This window comes from Tympanuchus pallidicinctus, unplaced genomic scaffold (assembly GCF_026119805.1).
Source record: "Tympanuchus pallidicinctus isolate F22 unplaced genomic scaffold, pur_lepc_1.0 scaffold1, whole genome shotgun sequence".
Classification (NCBI taxonomy): Eukaryota; Metazoa; Chordata; class Aves; order Galliformes; family Phasianidae; genus Tympanuchus; species Tympanuchus pallidicinctus.
Window position 1 is genome coordinate 60,006,901 of NW_026294618.1, and position 22,369 is coordinate 60,029,269.

The 22,369-nt window shown below is 39.6% G+C and overlaps 1 protein-coding gene across 7 annotated transcripts in view; it reads left to right on the forward strand.

The window, feature by feature from the left end:
* The first annotated feature begins 9,879 nt into the window (after positions 1–9,879).
* IPCEF1 (interaction protein for cytohesin exchange factors 1) overlaps positions 9,880–22,369 on the forward strand; it is a 75,399-nt gene continuing 62,909 nt past the window's right edge. For 2 of the 7 annotated variants that reach the window (XM_052686955.1, XM_052686996.1), the window contains exon 1: positions 15,618–16,004. Coding sequence is in view for 1 of the 7 variants with exons in the window: in XM_052686986.1 (XP_052542946.1) it covers positions 15,981–16,004 (24 nt within the window). In the remaining 6 variants the exon portion in view is untranslated. Of the gene's footprint in view, positions 10,495–11,804; positions 11,931–15,616; positions 16,005–20,744; positions 20,786–22,369 lie in introns of those variants that run through there. The other 5 variants (XM_052686981.1, XM_052686971.1, XM_052686986.1 and 2 more) reach the window with 5 other exon arrangements.

Sequence of the window (22,369 nt, forward strand, 5' to 3'; positions counted from 1 at the left end):
TCACAAACCATTGGTGGAAAAAGATATGCATGGTTCTCTGGTAGCATTCTGTTATTATTACCTACACTGCAACCTTCAATCCCTTGCCGCCTTTGCTGAAGCATAGGGGCCTGTTGTGGCATGGATGCTGCATGTGCACTCAGGCAACAACTAACTGTATGTCCCCTGGAGGGTGCCTTGGGCTGCTTCTACATTTTGGAAGGCAGTACTGTGTTCTGCATGCTCATGCTGCTTTTGTTCTCTAGGACAAACAAGCATTTCTCCTGCAAAGTTAACAGGGGAGATCTGATAAGAGGTTCTTTCCCAGTCAGCACAAGGTCTGATTCTTCTGTTTGTTTTTTTTTGGTTTTTTTTTTTTTTTTTTTTTAATTATCATTATTATTATTATTGTATCATATCTGATCTGTTTGGTTTAATAGAGCCATTCTTGATTTATGGCTACAGGGAAATGGCCATATGAAATAGCAATAAGATTTTGTTGATGAGGAGAGATCAAGTGAACTTCTGAACAAATGACAAAGGAATATTAGTAAAAACAGGAACTATTTATTCATCTTTGACTAATACACTAAGTAAAAGTATTAATTTTGCTTTTGTGTGTTCATTTGTTCTCAGCCTGTATCTGGAAATTTGTAATGATATTCTCCTACAAGTTACTAGACAGTGAGAGCATCTTAAACTTTCATATTGTAGCTACAGTTAACTCTGTGAAATACTTAGGAACAAGCAGCTGCTTATTGTGTTGCGGTATCTGAGAAAGCAACATTTGGCTTTTCTGTTCCCTCCCAGCCCTCAGTCTAAAACCAATGCACATCACATCAGGTGGCTTTCAAAATGATGAGCTTGCCTCTAGATCCTCTTGTCATTGCCCTGTTCACTGTAACTTTTGAGAACAATTTTTATGTAGGTATATAAAGGGTGGAGGTGCTGGAGTATGTAAACACAAGTGAACCTAGCTGTTAATAGTTTTGAGAACTGGAACTCCATTGTAAGGTAACAGATACAGTGCTGCATTTTAGATGGAAAGTTATTCTTCAAATAGAAGTTGTTTTGATGTGTACTTGGACTATTAATTATGCTTTCAATTCAGAAATGCACAAAGCACCACTTGTGTGCATCTTCAGCAAAGTTCATGTGGAAACATTGAATCATCCAAATCATCTGAATGATGCCTACTATTCAGGGGCTGTTTTCTTCCTTCAGCAGGCAGCTGGTGATCTCTCTTCCTGTATTCATGGGGCAGTTTTGAGGGGGTGGTAAGAAAAGGAAGAGGGAAAGAAGTCTCAGGTGCCTGGGCAGCCCTCTTGGTTCACATATGCAAACTTTATGAGTGATCTCTAGACTTGTGTTAAGTTAAAACTGTATTCAGAGGATTGAAGAAACAATGTACATTACAACCAAGTTATGCAAGTTATTTTATTTTAAAGTAATAATGTTTTATACATTTTTTAGATGTGATCTGCTTAGTGAAAGTTAGGTTTCACTCTGGAGGATGTGGGAGTTGTGCAAAGGCAGGAGATCCCTCAGATGAGATGGTCTGCTGCTCCCATCCCAAAGTCAGGAGATCTAGCACTGGCTGGGAAATGGAAACTCAGCCTCTGTCTTATGCAGCCTTAATTGTATGTATTCAACAACCTAATCTTGATAGGAGAGAAGGGTTGTTTAATACAGGAAGAGCTAATGAGAGAGAATTAATAATGAGACAAACAGAGAGATAATTGTGTGAGTGGTTTGTTTTTTTTTTTTTTTTTTTTTTTTTTTTTTTTTTTGAGGTAGTAGGGGTTAGGGGAGATAGTAGTTTTGCAGATACTCTCCTATGCATCAGACAGCTTTAGTTTTCCAGATAACAGGATGCATTTAGTTTTCTCTGGGATATTTTGTTGATACTGGCAAGCAAACTTGCTATGATTTTTTTTTTATGCTCTGTCCCTTTCTTACACTCTCTCTTACTTATTTAGATCATGCACATTTTGTAACAATCAGAATCATACATCTATAAATGTCCATGGCACTCTGGATCCATGATTTAATTAGCTTCTAGGCAAGTTCATAATAAATAAATAAAAATAAAAAAAAATATTCAGAAAGTCTAAGTGGCAGAAGTGTCTGTGTTTGGCATAGAAACACACACACTTCTAAGCAGAAAACAGTGAAAAGATTTGGGGCTTTTGTTTTCAGCAAGTTCTTCCAGAATGTTTCTTATTTACCTAACTAGCAGAGAATTTTTGTTCCTTTTGGTTACCATCATTTTAGAGCTGGCAGTGCCGATCACTGAAGACGAAGTACGTGCCACAGCAGATATTTTTTACAAGGAGGGGCAATGGCATTTTAAAGGCTCTTTGCTCAGGGAGTGTTGGCCTCTCAGAAAACATTGAATAAATTGGTGTTCAATAGTCTTAAGTGACTGATTTGTCGTCATAAGAACAAACATGGTGAAGATTTCTGTAAATAAATAAAAATTACAGGGCAGATTTTTATAGGACAAGAGGCAATAGGCTTAAATGGAGCATGGAGCTGAAAGTTAGTAGAAAAATCTATTTAGTAGGAGAATTAAGCACTGAATTAGAGATCTGAAGGAAGCTGTGATTCCTCTGTTACTTGCTGCCATTAAAAAACAGATTACATGGCGCTCTGTCAGGAATAGTCCAAATGTAATTGACCTGATGGGAGAGACAGACTTAATGATCCCTCAAAGTCTCTTTCCAGATTTGCACATAAAGCCTTTGGATGAAAGCCTCCATCTTGGTGGCTTTATACAGGTTGGCTGAGAGCCAGAAATGTGCCCTGGTGACCAAGAAGGCCAATTACATCCTGGAGTCAAGGGAAGCAATCCTCACCCTCTGCTCTGGAAAGCTGTCACTTGGAGTATTGCATCCAACTCATTGATGAGTTTCAATAAGGCCAAATGCCGGGTCCTGCACTTCGGCCACAACAACCCCAGGCGACGCTACAGGCTTGGGGCGGTGTGGCTGGAGGACTGCGTAGAGGAAATGGACCTTGGGGGTATTGATTGATGCTCAGCTGAACATGAGCCGACAGTGTGCCCAGGTGGCCAAGAAGGCCAATGGCATCCTGGCTTGCATCAGAAACAGTGTTGCAAGCAGGAGCAGAGAGGTGATTGTTCCCCTGTACTCAGCACTGGTGAGGCCGCACCTCGAGTACTGTGTCCAGTTTTGGGCCCCTCACTGCAAGAAAGATATTGAGGCCCTGGAACGTGTTCAAAGGAGGGCAACAAAGCTGGTGAGGGGTCTGGAACACAGGCCGTATGAGGAGAGGCTGAAGGAGCTGGGAATGTTCAGCCTGGAGAAGAGGAGGCTCAGGGGAGACCTCATTGCTCTCTTTAACTTCCTGAAGGGAGGTTGTAGTGAGCTGGGGGTCGGCCTCTTCTCTCGTGTCATCAGTGATAGGACCAGAGGGAATGGCTTCAAGCTACGGCAGGGGAGATTCAGGCTGGATATGAGGAAGTATTACTTTTCAGAAAGGGTGGTCAGGCACTGGAATGGACTGCCCAGGGAGGTGGTGGAATCACCAACCCTGGGGGTGTTCAAGGAAAGACTGGATGTTGTGTTGAGGGACATGGTTTAGTAGGAGCTATTGGGAATAGGTGAACGGTTGGACTGGGTGATCTTTTAGGTCTTTTCCAACCTTGGTGATTCTATGATTCTGTCTGTCCAGCTTTGAGAAAAGAAGACTCAGAGGGGATTTGATCAATATCTATAAACATCTAGGGTTTAGGATGCAAAGGGATGACGCCAGACTCTGTTTCTATTGCGTGACAATAGGACAAGGGAAAATGGTCACAAATGGAAGCACAGGAAATTTGCACAAATAGTCTAGTTGGCCATCTTTATCTTCTCTCTGAAACATACATTTTTTCTGTAACACATGCTTCTTCAGGCCTATGACTGTTACCTTGACTATGATTCAGTGCACATGGGAAAGCATCAGTTATTTCAGGAAGCAATAGATGAGTGTGTGCATATGATTCCAAGATTAGTTCCTGGGTACGTTTTCAGACATCTGATGTATATGTAATTAAAATGTTTGAAGATGTGAAGTGTCAAGTTACTGATAAACAATGATTAGTCATGCAAATAAATGTAAGTATTTAAATTGGAGCAATTTCAATATGACTCATATTGTGGAAAAGAACTTGTATAAGAATATGGAATAGGCAATTTATTAGTGGGAAAAACCTTTGATTAGGGGAGTTGAGTTTTAAGTTTTTTAGGGAGTATTAATACACAGCAAAGTACCAATATAAGAGAATAATAATCTAAGCTAAAAAACAATAATTAATAATCTGTTTTTCAAACATGTTGAGAACTACGGGCAAGATACTTGTATCTTCTTATCCCTGCTTGAGCCACACTACAACTCAAAGTATCTTGGGAATGCTCAGGTATGTACTGCCTGAAACATGGCAGCTTTGCTGGCTGTTTTGAGTCATGATCTATGGTTCTATGGTAGTTTTGTGTTAGGATTTGCCATCACTTTTTCTGCCAAGATCTTTCTTGAAAAGACTTTATGTGGGTTATCTGCCACCTTTCTGACTAACACAAAGTGATAGGAATGCTTTACACTTGGCAAGTGACACTCAGCAGTCACTATTACATACGTATATATATATATATATATACAATATATATATATATATACACCTGTATACAGTTATGTGAAAGGTGAGAAGAAATAAAGTGCTAGGACCAAGACTTTGTTCTGCTGCAAAGAGAGAGCTTTGTAGAGTTAGAGCCAGATCTTTAATGTATTTGAATATGGTGTATATATGTATGGTGTATATATATATTCCACTTGGAGAGCAGGATCAGATGCCTCTTCTGGGCAATGAAGTGGAGCATTAGTATATTATTATTGATACATGTGTGTTCATTACCTCTGGCAATATATCTGGGCAATGCAAGTGATGATTATTTGATGGACTACAGTAATATATTAATGAAATTATGCCTTTTTGTTTCTGGTGCCAGTAGTTGTTGAAAGTGGAGTGTGCCAGAGTTCAACTAACCTTCAATTAAAAATCATGAGAAGGAACGGTTTGCTTCTTGGTTTATTGACACCACGTTGTGCCTCAGTTCCCCACCTGCTAGTCAGAATACCCATACTCTACTTAATTTATCAATAAAATGTGAAGAATCAAGTGAATCTTCTAGTCTATCTTCCTAGTTTTAGTGGAACTTGCTTAGCAATATGCTGAGTGCATTTACATGTGTACATTTGTGGGTATATGTTTGTATACACATTCATTTCTAATTCTGCTCAAATTTAAACTACTCTTCAGTAAAAGTTCTCAGAGATGAAATTGCAGGACTTGTTAGCTCTTGCTACGCCTCTTCAGAAGAGCATATAGTTGAAAAGTCAAGGCATAGATCTGCCAGTTGCCACGTTTCCCTGACAGCACAGCAAGTCCCATTAACACGGAAAGGAAAAAAATCTGGCTCAAGTCAAATTCTTGACGCAAGTTACACGAAAGGCAACTTTACACCTGTATAAGAGATATATTTCTCTTGCTTTTTTTGCCCCTTTCCTTTAACTGAGCCTGTAGTAAGAGTAAAAAGTCCTGAAAGTTTTTTTTTTTCTGTGGTTCTCTCCCCTGCCCCATTGGCTGTCTAACAACTTTCAGTGCAGAGCATAATGTTAATCATTGTTGTTCTTTTTCTTGCACTTGGAGTGCAGCTGTGTCTGCCTCCCCTTTTAAAAAGGGGTCAAATTGACATTTAAAGTTGAACTTCAAAGAAAACCTGGTGTGACTTCATGACCTTCCTAAAACTGGTTGTCTTTGCATTTTAAGCAGGAACTTTACCTTGGAGGAATTTACAACTTATTTTCCTCTCAATCCTTCTCTCTTAGGTGCTGGCTCTGTTCCAGATTGTAGAAACTGGATTTGCAATTGCCTTATTTACAAGGTGGAGTTTCTTTTTATTTTCCCCCTTGTTTGCCTACCTTGACAGATTGCAGACTATCTGGCGCCATTTAACCCTTTTAAAAAAAAATCTTTCATTTCAATTCCGTCTTAACAATGCATTCATATTCTCAAGAAATCCTAATCAGAATGAATAGGAAAAGAAATGATTGTTATGGATTAAAATTGTAACACCAGGCAGCAAGCAAATTATGGGCTTCCAAGAATGGGTTAAACTAGACACAGTCAAGCTCAGTTTCATTAGCTGTGAATTTGACTTCAAATTCCTGCGTATTTTTCCAATTAATTTACAGATTTGGATAAAAATTCACATAAATGTTATGATTTTTCCAGTTTAAACTTAAAGTAAGTGTCAAACATGGTAAGTATATAAGATAATAAAACCCTCACTGCAAACAGCCCCTTGTTTGAGTCTGTGGTGAGAGTCAATGAGTGAGAGAGGGTCTATTCCTGCTTTGGCAGGGGGGTTGGACTTGATGGTCTCTGGAGGTCCCTTCCAACCCGTACAATTCTGTGATATTCTAGAGTTTGGCTACAGGAGAACTTCTGAGTTGGTTTGTTGTCCTCCCAGTGTCCACAGACCTTTGCTGGGCTCTTCTCTTTTCAGGTAGTGGCTGCAGCAGCTGATGGGCCCTGTTTGCATAGCTGGAGGTAGAGTAAGCATTGTCACAGACTGGTTGAGGTTGGAAGGAGCTACTGGGTCTATCTGGTCCAGCCCCCCTATGGCTTAAGATCTCCAAGGAGGACACTCTGCAGTCTCTCTGAGAAACCTCTGCCATTGCTCTATCACCCACACAATACACAAGCGTTTCCTGTTTCTCAGAGAGAATCTCCTGTGTTCCACTTTGTGCTCACTAAGCCTAGTGCTTTTGTCCCAGCACTGGGAACCACTGAAATGAGCCTGACTCTCATTTCACCTTCCCTTCTGGTATCTGCATATGTACATAAGAATCTCCTAAGCCTCCTCTTTAGGCTAAAAAGGCCCAGCTCTTTCAGTCTTTTCTCATAGATTTGCTCTGCTCCCTGCATCATCTAGGTGGCCTTGCTCTTTGTAGTACCTCCTTTAAGCTATGACAGGGAATGGTCTGTGACTGGAGGAGCTGGAGTGTTGCTGAAGATCCTTTATGAGCTCTGTAAATTAGAGCAAAGACGACTCCCCACATCGAAACATGTTTGATGTCTGCAAGGTTAATCCACACAACATCTTATTAATGCATGGGAAGCCAGCACAGAGGCTGAAAATCAGGCCTCCTCACTTCTGAAATTGACACTGATTGATATTTTCAGCAGTGGTGCCCTCAGGCACTGTGCCTATAATGTTAGCCTGAAGATTCAGCAGGTTGGAGGAGGGGAAAATCTTTCTGTTAGGTGCAATACCTTTTTTTTTTTTTTTTTTTTTTTTTAAATGCTTGCATCCTTTATGTGACCCCGTAAGAGACTGTATGAAGACACTGGTGGCCCAGTTGAAGAGATCTGGTGCTTTTCTGTAAACTGCAGGATCTCCTGTTTGTAACCCTGGCCAGTAACCCTACATGAACTCCTGGTGGTTTTGACCAAGATGGGAGTTTTTAATGAGAGCACGAGGTCAGTGTCAACACAAATGTGGATTGCTCATACAGCATGCTCTAATTCCTATAAGTTTATTTCAGATGGATCTATGCATCCTCTTCTCTCACTGGGAATTTCTGACAATGTTTTGTTGCTGTATTATTTAGCATTTTATGAAATATCACCGTGTGAGCAGATTATGTTTGCCATTTGACTGTTTTGGTGGTTAGTCTTTCATGGACTGCTGTAAGAGAACACAGTACTGAGTTAACACAGTTTTTCAGGAAGTGTGAGTGGTCACTAGCAGCTTGGATTTGCTGGCCTGCTCCGCCGTCTCTTGTATTTTATCTCAAATGGATTGCATAAAATTACTGAATCTTGAATTATCTTGTCTGTAAGTCTGATTTACAAGTCCTTCAGAAACGTCTAGTTCCATTGCTTTTTATTTATTTTTCTTGGAGTTTGATTGGCTAGCTAAGATATGTGGGTCTCTTTCTGCTCTCTGACAGACTTCAACAGTGGTATAAAGATGATTTATTTCTCCTGTGGATGAATGCCGATATTCATACAAAGGATGTCAGTAAAAATCCACTTGATAGTAAAGATGAGAAAGAACGTTGCCGTGTGAAGTTGTATAGATCATCTTCTGTAAATCTGAATAATAGCAAGACTTGTGGCATCTACTTAATTGAGGACTTGGTCCTGCAAGCTTTTGTAAGTGTGGAAATCCATTTATGTAGCATTATTGACTTCTAGAGGACAGCTAGAGTTCATTAGATTAGTCCAAAGTCATCTATTTTCAATGTATTTGTATCCTCAGGCTGCGCTCATACATACTTTGTGTTTCCTAGGAAGAGGAAGGATATCCCAGAGCTGTTAACTGGGAATTTATGAGCTCTGAGCCCAGGACCTAGGACTGCTGCCACCTGCCTGTGCCGTCAGGTATCCCAGCACTAAGAAAAGCAAGATCTTGTTAACTCTTATACTGACTTACAAGAATAGCAACTTCAATGCTGTGGAGTAATCAAGAATTGCCATGACTCTTCACCTTCATGGTTTAGTAGTTTGACTGACAGAGTGCTTGTAGCTCATTGCACGGTTAGGATGTGAAACTTGTTATAAAGAAATAGCTTTGGGTTTCCCATCAGGAAGAACTTTTAGAAAGACTTTTTGGCCTCATCCACAAGATAAAACAAAATTATAAGAAGGACTTTGTAGTAAAAATTTAAAAACGCTTTGGTGAGCAAGATTGATTTTTTTTTTTTTTTTTTAGGAAAATTTTTTAAAATAAATTTATGATAAATATAATGGTAACAAACTTTCATAGTCATGTATAGTTACACTTTTTTGATACACTGAACAACTTTCAGCTGTGATCTCTCAGTAAGATACTGAGCAGAAGAATGATTCTCACTCCTGCACAACCAATCCTGTTGAACCAACTGAAAAATGAGAGTCCAGATGTCTCTTTAGGGGATAGTCTTTTGTTTTATCATACATAAGCGTGTTATCAGAATTCACATCTGAGTTGATTCAATGCCTGTGAAAAATAATGTACATCTGAATCGTAATGGAAACCTGGATACAATGAATAATGAGAGGAGATTCCAAAGGGAGAAAATGGGAACAGGAAGTTTAAGCTTCAGCTTTTCTATATATAGAAAACACCTCAAGGGTAACCACATACTGTTTTGTATAAATACATTTAAAATGTGTTTGGTAGGCACATATTTTCAATGTGCTGTAATGATCGGAAACACATGTTGACTCTGAAAAATTATGTGAACTATGCAGAGCTCTTGCCCATGCACATAAGTAAAAGCTATTCACGGGGTACGTGTGTAAATATCTAGCTGGAGTAACAGCCACATGAGAACTCCTTCAGAATAATCCCCAAGTCAGAAAGCCACGTATTACAGATCTGAAATTTACCACACTGGTGTGTCTATGTAAATAAAGACAAATGGAAAGATAGGAGGAAGGAAAAACATTTAAAAAGGCTATTAGATTAGAGAAGAAGAAAAATGCTAAGCCATTTTCTTGGCTCTAATCAGAAGGCAAGAAAATTATTACATGCAGGAGCTTAGACTTAGCTAAACATCTTCCTGATATGAGTCTTGATTTTTATTTACATGTTGCACACAGTCAAGGCTTTAAGCATTCCCTTTCACATAATCATTATTTTGATAGAGGCCAAGAGGGGGCATGGTTGGATTTGTTTATTCCCCTTCCAGGAACAACGCTATCATCTAACTCCTTCTTTATCTTTGCCAGGGCTTTGGGATGGGATGATGTCACTTTTTGTACCTATCAGGATGAGGCCTTAATCCTGGCTGAGGGTGCTGGCTGTTTGATGAATGCTGAATTGGGAAGCAGCCATAGGAAATTTGTAATGCACTCTGCAACGCTTGAGCTAGAGCAAATAAACTGATGCTTATAAAGCCACCCAGACATTTGCCACTTGTCACTAGATCTTATACAGTCATTGGTATGCCAGTTCTCTTCCAGTCCTCTCACTCTTGGCCTACAACAGAGCAAACTCCTAGTGCAAGCTCCCTGCTTATCTGACACACTTGCAACAGGGACTGAGCTGCTTTGGGCTTGGAAGAGGTTCTAAGATCAAGGATTTCGGGACTCTGGAAGAAGGACAGCAAATAAAAAATGATCTTTTACTCTGAAGAGTTTGAAAGGGAATGCCACTAGGTCTGAGGAGAGAAAACACAGCATCATCTGTGTCTGTCTGGAGTTGCCTTTTCCTTCTGTCTCTCTGAAGAGAATAGGCAAGCAGAAGTATAATTGCCTGTGGTGTGGAGCATCCCCAGGCACTAGAGGCAGACTGGCTCTTGCCTCATCTCTCTGCTGAGGCTGGGAGCTCTGCATCACTGCTGGCAAACGCAGAGCAAGGACTGCTGCTCTTCCTCACATAGGCTTCCTGGGGCTTCATCCACATTCCCTGCTTCATCAGCTTGGAGGATGTAAGGGAAGAAGAGAAAGGAAAGCAGTAGGTGAGCTGGGGAAACTCCCTTATTATCTAACAATGTCTGAAATTACTAAATGGGTGGTTGTGGAGGGGGAGAAATGCAAATGCTTTCTTGAGACAGTGTGTAGTGAAAGTAGAATTTGAACATGTGGATTGTGCTATGCCACCCAACTTCTCTGGAAAGGGAACATAAGTTCATTCTGTAAAGGCTTGGAAGCTGTAGACGGTGTGGGAAACTCTTGTTAAAGAAGATAAACCAGTACATTTGGGAAGTTTACATCTGTCCTTGGGCTCTGCTGTTAGGGGTTGTAAGTGGACACTGCATAAACTCCTAAGGAAAATTGCTGACAATAATATTTTGCATTAACACTGTTATGTAGCAGCTCCTGGCAACTAAAACACAGTGCCACCCGGACCAAAAGGACTTCTTCGAGAAGATGCCTTCTGGTCTCACATTGAGAGCTCAATTCTGTGTAATTGCAACTATGACACTGTGATCTTTACTAACTTAAAATCATGAGACTTTGGTCAGCAATTAGTAGTTTTTGCATCTTTGTAGTGTATCTGGTTGAAAGGTTAACTGCTGATACTGAGGTGGATTGACCTCTATTGGGGTCTACTTGCTTTTCGTGGTGCCTGGAGACTGTAGTCACAACAGCTGGGCAGCCCAAGTTCCTCATATTATTTAGTGGATTTACGTTTGTTCTTCACAGTGTTTCCATATGTGGGAGGGAACCTCTGTTACTTTCACTGGGTAATAAAGGGAACTGAAATGGAGGTCAGCTGAGTGTGCTCAGAATTGCAAAGCAAGTTCAGGAATGGAAGCTCCTGAACTGTAAAAAATACTCACCTCCCTATGGTCTATCTTCTCTGCTGACAATCTCTGAACTGTTCAGTGACTGATTTTTATTCAGTTGTACATGGTGAGACATCTACCAGTTATTTGATCAATGAAGTTACCTTTGTTTGCTTCGGTTATTATGTATGCAGAAAATTCATCAAAATTGTATTTAATGAAGAATACTAAAAACATAAGTCTGCTGTTATTACTGAGAAAAACATCTGGTTGGATATTTCTCTGTTCAAAATGTCTTCCGAATTTCTTTCAAGGTTTTTAGTAACCACTTTGATCTGTTAGAGTGATTTAATTTTCTTCTTACAGTAGAAGAAACAGTCAAGATCATCTTGTTTCTGTTTAGTTCTTGGATTATAATGCTTTACTGAAGAAGAGGAAGTAAATGGTTTAATCTGTGGTACAGATAAGTTGTGTAAAAAGAGGTGCAAGATTAGTTGTTCACAATGTTTTCCCTGCCTTCCTCCGTTGCATGTAGTCTCTCTGAAGGAAAGGTAAATTTACAGTTGTCTTCTGATGCTGTAGAAGGCTGAGCAGACTGCTGCAGGAGGTGGAGGCTCTGCTGGATTTTAATGCTGACACAAGCCTGTCCTCTTCTACAGATTTTGGTATGGTCTTTGACTTGTTTGTGGAACTTCTTTCAAAAAATCTTTCTACTTATTTCTGAAAAGATGCTTTGTTGTATATTGCTTTTGTTTTTCCATGTATGTAGAAAGTCAAGATTGTTAAAGGACATCTAAATAACTAGGCTGACTACTGTTAATGGAGCATTTTACACAACTGAATGATGTTCCAGCCTGACTATCTTCTACTTTCCTTTGATTGCATCGAGTTTATGTGTGTGCACAGAAGCTAGATGTCTCATTAGAGCCTTAATGTCCTTATCTATGTCCAGAGTATCAAAGGTTCAAGGGAACCTCTCACTGAAACCTGAGCTCTCCACAGTGTGAGCGCTGCACACAAGCATATTTCCCTGTTGTCCCTTTTTGTCCTCTCTAGGAGGTCACTCTGCCAGCTGTCATGTCCTGAGAGTGACTTTTTTAAAATGGCACTTAATCTAGCCATGACACAGTGGCTGGAACAGGATGCGTGCCATCAATGTATATCTTCCATAATGCAGAGAGGAGATAGTAGTTAAAAGCCGTATAGTTGGAGGAGACCAGGTCATATGCTGGTTCAAAGTTTAATGTGGGCTTAGACTAGAGAGAAATCTTGAACTGCTGCAACTGTGTATTTCTGGCAGACAGCCTAAGGGAAGGGGCAGAAAGATTTTGGCAGCATTCATTCGAGGTCCTAAAGCAAGTAAGAAAAAGAAATGCTGAGTTACGTACCGTAGTATGTAATCTATTTACTGAATTAGTTACAAGGTTATTAATTATATATTTAAGTTACACCAAGAGAATAGGTAGTGGCAAATTAATAACCAGCTATATTCATGTATTCACACTCATCACGGGAAGGGAATCCTAGCTTTGTTTTTCTGGGATGAAGAAGACATTTTTCACAAACCCAGAATTCTTTGGATTTGTGAACAAACCTAAAGGGGAGGTGCATCCAGTAAAGGAGTATATGGTGCTGTAGGTGTGCTATATCAGATCAAAAATGTGAATAGTGAATATTATTAGTACTATTATAATAGTGAATATACATAATGAATAGTGCTATGTTCAGGTGGAAGCTGGTGATGAGTAATGTCCCCCAGGGTCTGACCTGGGACCAGTGCTCTTCAGCATCTTCATCCAGTGACGGGCTCAAGTGCATTCTCAGCAAGTTTGCCAATGATGCGAAGCTGAGCAGGAACATTAGAAGGAAGGGATGCCATCCAGAAGAACCTGGACGAACTCAAAAGGTGGGCTCGTGTGAAACTAGTGAGATTCAACATAGGCGCAAGGTATTACACTTAGGTCAGGGTAATCCCAGATGTATATACAGACTGGGAGAAGAACTCCTCAAGAGAAGCCCTGTGGAGAAGGATATGGGAGTCCTCATAAACCAAACATGTGCAGCAGCATGCTCTTGCAGTTCAGAAAGCTGGTGGTATCCTGGGCTCCATCAGAAGAGGGGTGGCCAGCAGAGATAGGGAAGTGATTTTCTCTCTCCACTCTGCCTTCATGAGGCTCCATCAGGAGTACTGCATCCAGATCTGGGGCCCCCAATACAGGAAAGATGTAAAGCTGTTGGAGAGGGTCCAGTGGAGAGCCACAAAGATGATCAGGGGGCACAGAGATGGTCACCTGGCTATGAATGCTCAATTTTCCTCATACAAAAATTAAAATGTGCCACCTAATTAAAACAAACAAACAAACAACAACCAACCAAACAAAACAACAACAAAACCACTGTGTTTAAATAAAATGTAAATACTTTTTCACATACCACAAAATTAAATATATGGACTTGGTATGGGTTTTCTTTTGCTGAAAGTAAAAATCTTTCTAAAAAGCAAGTAGTATAATTAAATAGAAAGAGAGGAAGTGAAGAGTTGTTGCACCAGACAAAGCTGTGCTAAATTTTCTTCAGGATGTCCCAAAACTATGGAAGGCCAAATATGCTCATGCAGGTCCTCACTTCATGTTTTTCTTTGTTCCTTTGCTCTCTACTTTGGCTCCTGCTCTTGGCCACTGTCAAAGACAGGTTTGGAATTACTTTGACTCTCATCCAATTCAGAGATTAGATTAAAAATCTGTTTTTATTTCCTTTTCAAACCTGGCATATAAGTTATTTAGGAAGGAAGGAAAAAAAATTCAAAACTAAAACAGATGTAAAAACTCAAACCCATAAGATCTATTTTCTTCATTGTCAAAGATACAGATACTTCACCTCCTTCATCCCTTTGGGGTATCCAGATTATCCATACTTCTTTTTACATAGCAACCAAGCTTCTGTAAAAAGAAAGTGCTGGGAACGAAATCTGTATATCTATCTTCTTCTCAGTCAGCGTAGACTGACACGGGCTTTTAGTGTTCAAGAAAATTTGTTTTAATTTTGGAGCTGTTTCTGATGCTGTAAAGACTTTCAGAAGGGCCTCTGCCTTCCTATTCTGCTGTAATCTCCCTTGCAGAGCCTTGCTGTAGCATCCGACTGCACCACTCGCATCACTCATGCTGTCTCTTTTGTTCCTGTTGTCTCTTTTCTGATCAGACAAAAAGCTTAACAGGAACTACCAATACTGAAATGCGCGAGATGATCTGGAAGTGTTTGCCTAAGTGCTGTTATGCCCAAAGCCTTGTGTCGTGAGGTGTTTGGGTCTGAGCAGTTGTTTCTAGTGGCAGAACAGCTCTGTAGGAGTGATGGTGGGATGGAGGAGCTTTGAGCCCTGCCTGAAATGTCGGGGACAGTGCGTAGGAACAGCACTGAGTCATGATGGCTGCGCGGGTGGACAGCAGTGGATAGGCTCTTTGTCTTCTCTTCTAATCTGCTTTCAGATGAGCTTGCCAAATGAATTGTCCATTCTGGTATAAAAGGAAAATAAATTTCTGCTGGTGGTAGATGAACTTGAAAATTAGCAACTTGACAATAGTGTAGAAAACACTGTCTCCTTAATCAAGGAAGATTTGGAGGACTTTTTTGAGACTCAGCTAAGCAGCTGCTCTCCAGTCACTGTGCAAAAACCAGTGAGATATCCTCAGTGTGTCTGAATGGGAAACTTTCTGCGCTTTTGCACAGACTTGCTATATTTAGCAGTGTGGAAGTGCTGGTTCTTGGTTTTTTTTCCTTACTTGTTCAGTTTAACCACCAAGGTAGAATCTTGTCCTAACTTTTCACTTTCCTTCATAGAATTGGCTCAACACTGAACTACGTTCCTCAACTTGTTTGGAGATTTGCGGATGTAGTATCACAGTGAAGTGCCGTATTGAGGTGCATGGAAATAAAATAGGAAAAAATTACTTGGAAAAAAAAGTATGGTTTTTTTACCAAGATTTCTTGAATCTTAGTGCTTAAATACTAGTATAAGAAGCCTATGTAAAATAGAGAGGGAGACTTTAATCACTAGACCACAATGACTCAAACATTTATGATGATGTATCACAAAAAGCTTTAATTCTCTTATCTCACTTTAGTATGACTGGCTGCTGATGATGAAAAGCTTAGATAGGGTGAGAAAGTGGAGGAATGTTAAAAGTTGTAGCTGGATAGAAAGAATGGGTAGGGAGCAACATTCACCCTTCTCATGCTGATAGATGGGTTGACTGCTGTGGTGTAAAAGAGAGAAAGAGGAAGTAGAAAATGCAACTGCTCTGCAACCTCAGCACAAAATGCTGGTGAGAAGCAAGCACGAAACTGAGGTCGGAGCACTTCCTGGTAAACATGTTGGCATTGCCGCATGACACACTTTGCCTGAGGGCCCGGGGGCTCAGCAGCTGGCTGCTCTCCTCATAACAACTCACATAAAAAGTGCGTTGGGAAGGAATTTAATTTAGTTGATCTAAATGGTAGAGATGGTGTGTTTACACCTAGGGACAGTACCATTTCTAAACGCCGTTGCTTGGAAAATAAGTGTGCAAGCAAAAATACAGCAATAGGTCAGCCTCTTCTTGCTGCTATTTCATAAAAGGACTTTTTTCAAGTTAAAATCTTGAAGGCAATTAATACATTCTACATTTAATATGACTGTTTAAGGACAGTATTTTACTTTTAAATGCAGCAGACCCCAGTGGATGACGAAATTCAGTGCGTTTTGGGTGAGTTACCTCCAAGTTGCTTATTACTTATTGATAAATTTTTGGCAAACTGTTAAATGTGATGATAGATAGTTGCACTGACTATTTATATACTTGCTGATCTTACACTTGGGATGAAACATACTTACTTTGTGTTCTTTACAAGTATATAGGTGTGTTAGCCTTAGGAATTTTGGGGTACAACTTTATAGAGTGTATTCTACTGGTTAATTTTTCCCTCTCAAGAAAGGCATTACATTCAACAAATCCCATCTTATTCCAGAGATTTTTTGTATGAAAATTTGTATAAAGATCCTTGTTCCTTTTTCTTTCTGTGCAGCAGCAATATTATTACAACTGGAACTGCAGAAGGATTTTATCAAAGATGAAAGGAAAGTGGTGGCATAAAGTTGTGCAGGAAATTACTTTAAGTAAATAGTAGGATTTAGAATTCTGTACATATGATAAACTCCTTGGTTAGTATAGTGCTGCAATAAAACCATTGTATAATGTTTAACTTTGGTAATCATCTGTTTTCAAGTCACTTTAAGCAATTCTCTGGTCACTTTTCTGGAAACTGTTTAGTTTCTCTTTTCCAATAGCAGCATCATTGAAAAGACAGCTAATATACTGCCCTCCTGTGAAATGTTTATTTTGGAGAACTCCAAAATAGAGATATCAGTGAATTTTTTTTGCATTCCTCTAATGTAGGTGATTACTGTATGCCTCCTTTGAAAGTGTGGAGGTAGAGCTGTGGATGTGTCAGTTCCAATCAAGAGGTGAGTCAGTGTCAGAGCTGGGTGGGAGCCTCTTAGTGCTTGTCTCCCCCCTCTCCCCCCACCCAGAGACAGCCAGTCCATCAGCATTTTATTCTCAAGGTTAGAGGTAAATACACAGCTGATTTCCCTGTAATTCTGCAAAATCATACCTCCCACAAGGTTGATGTGGTCCTGGGGAGAGAGGAATACAAAGCTGGAGTGATATGCATATGACATCTCACTATTCTCTCAACACCAGAGCGCTCAAGGTCTTCCTAGTTCTCTCAGCTTCAAATTCACCTAGTTATAAAACATGTTAAAACAGAAAAATACCTTCACAGAAGTTTACTGCTTAAGAGAAAAGCATTGTGGTTGTGGGAGTTGGTAGCTTTCTATCATAGATGTGAAGTGCCAGCAACAACTGGTTTGCAGGTAACAGTTGGGTATGGCAAGTATGAATCATACTCCTTGACAGAGATGCAACTCTTCCCACTTGTGATCTCAAGCCTGAGACAGAAATCACACAACTGATATATACATACACGTTTTAATAAGTGATATATACTCTGCTTTCTGTGACTTTCCAGTACCTTTTCATACCTTCATCAGATACTTACTTAGCTGAATAGGCAAAGGAAGGCTAAAATGATACTTTATTTTTCCCATCTGCTAAGAAACAGAGATTAACACAGTAATTTTAATTTAAAAGGCACAATATATAATGAGATGCTATTGCAAATCTGTGACTTGGAGCACTTTTTTTTTTCTTTTCTGATTCCTGTGCTTCTCCTCCCAAAGAGAAAATAAAAGTATCACGTCTCAACCTGCAGGCGTTTCCCCTATGCAGCATCCTTATGAAGCAAATATGAAATTTGCTGTAGGAACATGATAGAGAAGTAGATTAATCTGTGAGCTGCCCTCATGTTCCTGGCACATACAGCTCTGGTTATTCTGCTTCTTCAATCGTTAGTTTCTTTGCATAAGCTTGTCAGACTAGTGAGAATTGGGAATTCCTACACAATGCCCTTTTCATGTTTTTGTGTGTTCTTGTAGTCATGTTAGCATGAGATTCCCTGTGGGTCCCCAGGATTCCAGAAATCTCCCTTCTGCCTCAGTCTCCCCCACTCACTCCCTCAGGAGTGACAGGAGCTTAGTGATTTCTTCAACATACTTATGCACAATTTTCAGCATCACTTTTTAACGCCTTGCATCACTCACCCTATTGAACTTTTTCTTCCTGTGATGTGCATCATCACTCAGAAGTTAGTGACAGTGTCTTACTCTTCACCTCTACTGTGTTTTAGAGAAAGCTAATAATAACAATAATCCTCTGCTATGTATATGCCAACCTAATGTTCCTGGAAATAACTTTATTTGCTTCACTCTGTACACAGTTGTTCACTATTTGCTCTGTTTCACAGAGTAATAATTTCAACTTTGCACAGACTTTCACACTCAATTTACTGTAGTGGTGATTTCCAAATGTGCCAAAAATCCCCTTCCTTCAGTCTGTCTTTTCTGTCACCTTTAACTGTTTGTTTCCCCTGCCTCCCTTGCTTTTAGTTCTTTATGACTAGGAAAGAGATGTATTTCCCAGTCTAAATAATAGTTTTGAAATATTTATGTTAAATCTCTTATCAGTTATTTATTACAAAGTTGCTTATATTTAAGTTCATTTTGATTCGAGACCTTTTTTCTGTCAATTCTTGATCACTCTCCTCACTGATATTTAGTCTCTCAATATTCTTTCCGTTAGATATTGTGATGATTATTTTACACTATCTTCTACACAGGGCTGTGTCCTTGATTCACACAAAAGCATTCCTACACCTATTATATTATTCACCATTCCCTGCCCTATTTATCTGAATATTTTGTTCTGTTTTTTGACTACAGCTGCACCTTAAGAAGAAGCTGTCTTTGAATGTGTTCTACTCCTTCTAAGTTGATGTTTTCAGCAACAGAGCCATTAAGTTAATCAGTTGAGTATTTTCCACTTCAAATGTTATTTATGGAAATTTAGCAACAAAAATTCATACATTTAATTTTGTCTTACTGCTCATCTTCAGATGATACATTGGAGAGAAGTTTTTACAGGCAACATCTTTTGTGTTAGAGAAGGTGGAAAAATGAGTAGTAAACAGGAAAAAAAAGAGAGACGAAAATATAAGTGTATTATTGTATTCTGAAGGAATAACAAGCTCTTCCCAAAGTTGATGCAAAATACCATATGCATGAAACACAAATACCAGTAACAAAGGTATAATGCATACGGTTACGTGGTTGACAGCTAAAAAGTAGATTTAAAGAAAAATGATTTACTTGTGTTTTGTAAAGGGGATTAAAAGAAGAGTCAGAATGCTTGCAGCCTTGGTGGAAGCGCTCCTCAGATTTGTGTGTTTGAGGGTGATTGGTTCATTGGCTGGGTGCTATTGAAAATGTGGCAATTCCCTCCTGGCTATAGAAGTACCAGGTGGATAGCCAATGAACTCATTGCTCTAGTATATTCTCATCCAACAAAAAATTCATCTCAGTGGCAAAATATCTTTGTCTGGGTGCTCTGATATACTGGAAACAGTGCGTGTTACTCAGTGTGAACCAGGTGTTCCAGTTACTCTCTATAGACTGATGTGACTCACCTGTTTTCTATGTACTTATGCTTCTGCCAAGACTAATAGAAAGCCTTATAATTATGACAACTGTCATTTGTGGCATTAGCAAGGCTTAAATTAAATTTCTTCGGGGTGTCCTACAGGTGGCACTATAATTTCATCGTGTTGAATAGTAAAGCAGTCAGACCTCTGGGTGGTTCCTATATCTCCCTGTGGACTCTGGAATTTGCGTGCCACAGTAGAGAGATCTGAGGAAATCCTGTGCATTCCTAGACAGCACAACTCTGTGCTGCTTTGAAGAAACATGTCTGTAATATTTCAGAGTAGAAAGGAAAGTTCACTTCAAAGCATGAGGCAATCTACCTTATTTCTAACAATGTTTGTCACTTTGAAGAAGATTTAACAGTGCACATTCAGTCTATTCTAGACTAATTCAATAGGTGAAATAGACAAAGAATGGTGTAAAGAGCAAAATTAAAATTGAGGTTTTTATGCTACTGTTAACTGTTGATTTGTTCTGTAAGTCAAAAATGCATGACTGATACTACTGAATGCATACTGAATGCAGAAAAGTACCCAAAACTACATGTCCTGACTATTTTCTTTGTCTCCTAGGACAAATTAACATGTAACTTACTGAAACACCTGCCCCATATTTTTTTGGTAGGGCTGTTCATTTTGATTTGTCAGTACCTCAAAAAGGAAAAATGGGAAATAAAAATAGTTGGTGCAAAACTGTTAGAAGCATGTGCTCCTCTGCAGACCTTGCTGTCAGCCCCATCCCTATTTGGATGTTGTTTCCTGGGACACACCTTGTAGGTGACCCAGAAAAAAAGAACCGGTTGTGCTTCATGCCCATCCTTCCTTTTGTCCCAAGGGCTTTCCTCAGCATGTCTGGGCTTGGGCTGCCCTGCGCCCTCAGCACCTCTGAGTGCAGGGTTCTTCCCTGGAGGACACCTGGGAGAGCGAGGCTAAAGGGGCACCTGAAGAATGGGTCAGCAACTGAGACCGTGCTGAGACTTGCACAGTGGGATTTGTTACAGAGAACCTATCCCATGCTCTCCTGTCTCCTACGATGCACTCAGAGCCTTTTTTCAGATGTATTTGATTCTAAGTTTTTAACCAAATTCTATTTGTGAAACAAAATGTTTAAAACTAGCTATCTGAAAATATTTCTTGTTTTTCTGTTCCACGTTCAATTTTACTTCTACCTAGCTTGGTTCCAGTGTTAATTGCTCTGATAAGCATGGCTTTTAGCACTTACTTTGATGCCTGGCTTGTGGTTTACATAGTCATGACTTGTAAAAGACATACCAGTTTCCTCTTGGGCAACTTCGGCTTTGCAACCAATTCCTGTAAGAGTTTCCTCTCTGCTTCGTGAGGGATGGGAGTTGACAGGACAAGTGTGGCTCTTCGTCAGAATTCCCTCTTGGTAAGGCTGTGGCTTCTTTCTTTCCTTTTAAGTGACGGATGTAGTTGTTTCTGCCTAGTGACATATATTTTCTTTTTTTTTTTTTTTTTTCTTTTTTTTTTTTTTTTCCCCTTTCTTCTTAAAGCAAAAAGACTGGTTTTAGTCAGTGAGAAGTAACATTTACTTGGTGCAATAAGGGAAGTTCACACTGGCATGTAATTGCTGTTCTTTATAAATGGCTGGGTAAAAGATCTTATGCTTCCCCTTTTCCTCTGCTATAGTTTAAAAAAGCAAATGGGTCACCTAAAAATTATGAATTCATCAGGAATAGTGAGTGTTTGTGGAGTGAGGAAAAGTGTCAGGATGCGTATGAACAACTTCTACTTTGAACAACTTCAATTCAGTCATGTTTCAATGAGATTCAGAAAAGCTCAGGGTGACAGCGTACTCATCATTGCATCAAGCAAATCAGAATCTTTGTTCAGAAGAGAAGCATTCAATATGGGAAACAGCAGTTCCTTTACTGATATTAGCTTCTTAAAATTGTACAAAGCTAGTATTGTTTGTAGAGTATGTACTGTGCAATACAGGGGTAGAATGTAATGTTTTGTGGTGACAGTGCTGGGTAGATTGAGTTCTGTTTTCAATATGAAGAGATCTTGGAATACATTAATTTTAATCTTTTTGTCATAGACATGAATAGATGCAGTAAAGATGCAGAGAAAGTACTATGTGAATATGTTCACTCTCACTATGAAAAATAGGACATCTGGAATTACTATCTTCTGTCCTTTGCCCTGAAACACAAAACCCAAAATACTGACTATATGTCTGGACTCCAGTTTTCCTGCACAGAACACTCCTCTGGTGGAAGCTGAGATTAACACTTTGTTTAATCTTTTCCTTACCTGTTTGCTTTCAATAAGTCCTTTTTAGGGTGTAGATTTAAAATTTTTTTTTTCTTTTCTTACTGAGGTCAGTTATATTAATTGCAGTCTTCAGAAGGCTCATTGTCTCTGCTCAGGAGCTGCAATTTAATTCAATAGGATTTCCTTGTCTGCTGGTTACACCATTTTTTTCATGATTTGCAACTACTCATAAATGCGAGAGGAATTGTTCTGGTATCTTCTGATCAAATGTTATTTCTTTACCTTCCCTTGTGGTGACTTTTTTACAGTTTCTAGAGGCAAAATGCTTCTTTCTGGTAAGGAAACCGTGCCCCTCTCTGCGTGCTGACTGGTGACGGGTACACACGCTTTGAGCAGGATGCAGTCCTGTGTTGTGCCTCAAGTTAGAGGTTTTGAAGATCTCTGCTTTCAGAAGCTTCACCATTTTGACTTCTTCCAGCTTTCTGTCTCACTGCCACCTAAGAGACAGCAGTTTTCTCCTCAAAACAGGAGGAGTGGGTACTCACAGTGCTGCAGCATTTGATTTCATTTACAAGTTATCCTGATTTAATAGCACAGGAAGGTGAAATAGCGCATTAAAGTGTATACTGTCTGTAAACATGCGCTCCAGGACTGCACCTGCATGGGATCCTGGAAGAAATAGGGTGACAGAAAACTGTTTTGTTCTGTAAATAGCAAGAGCCAGTTATACTGGGTT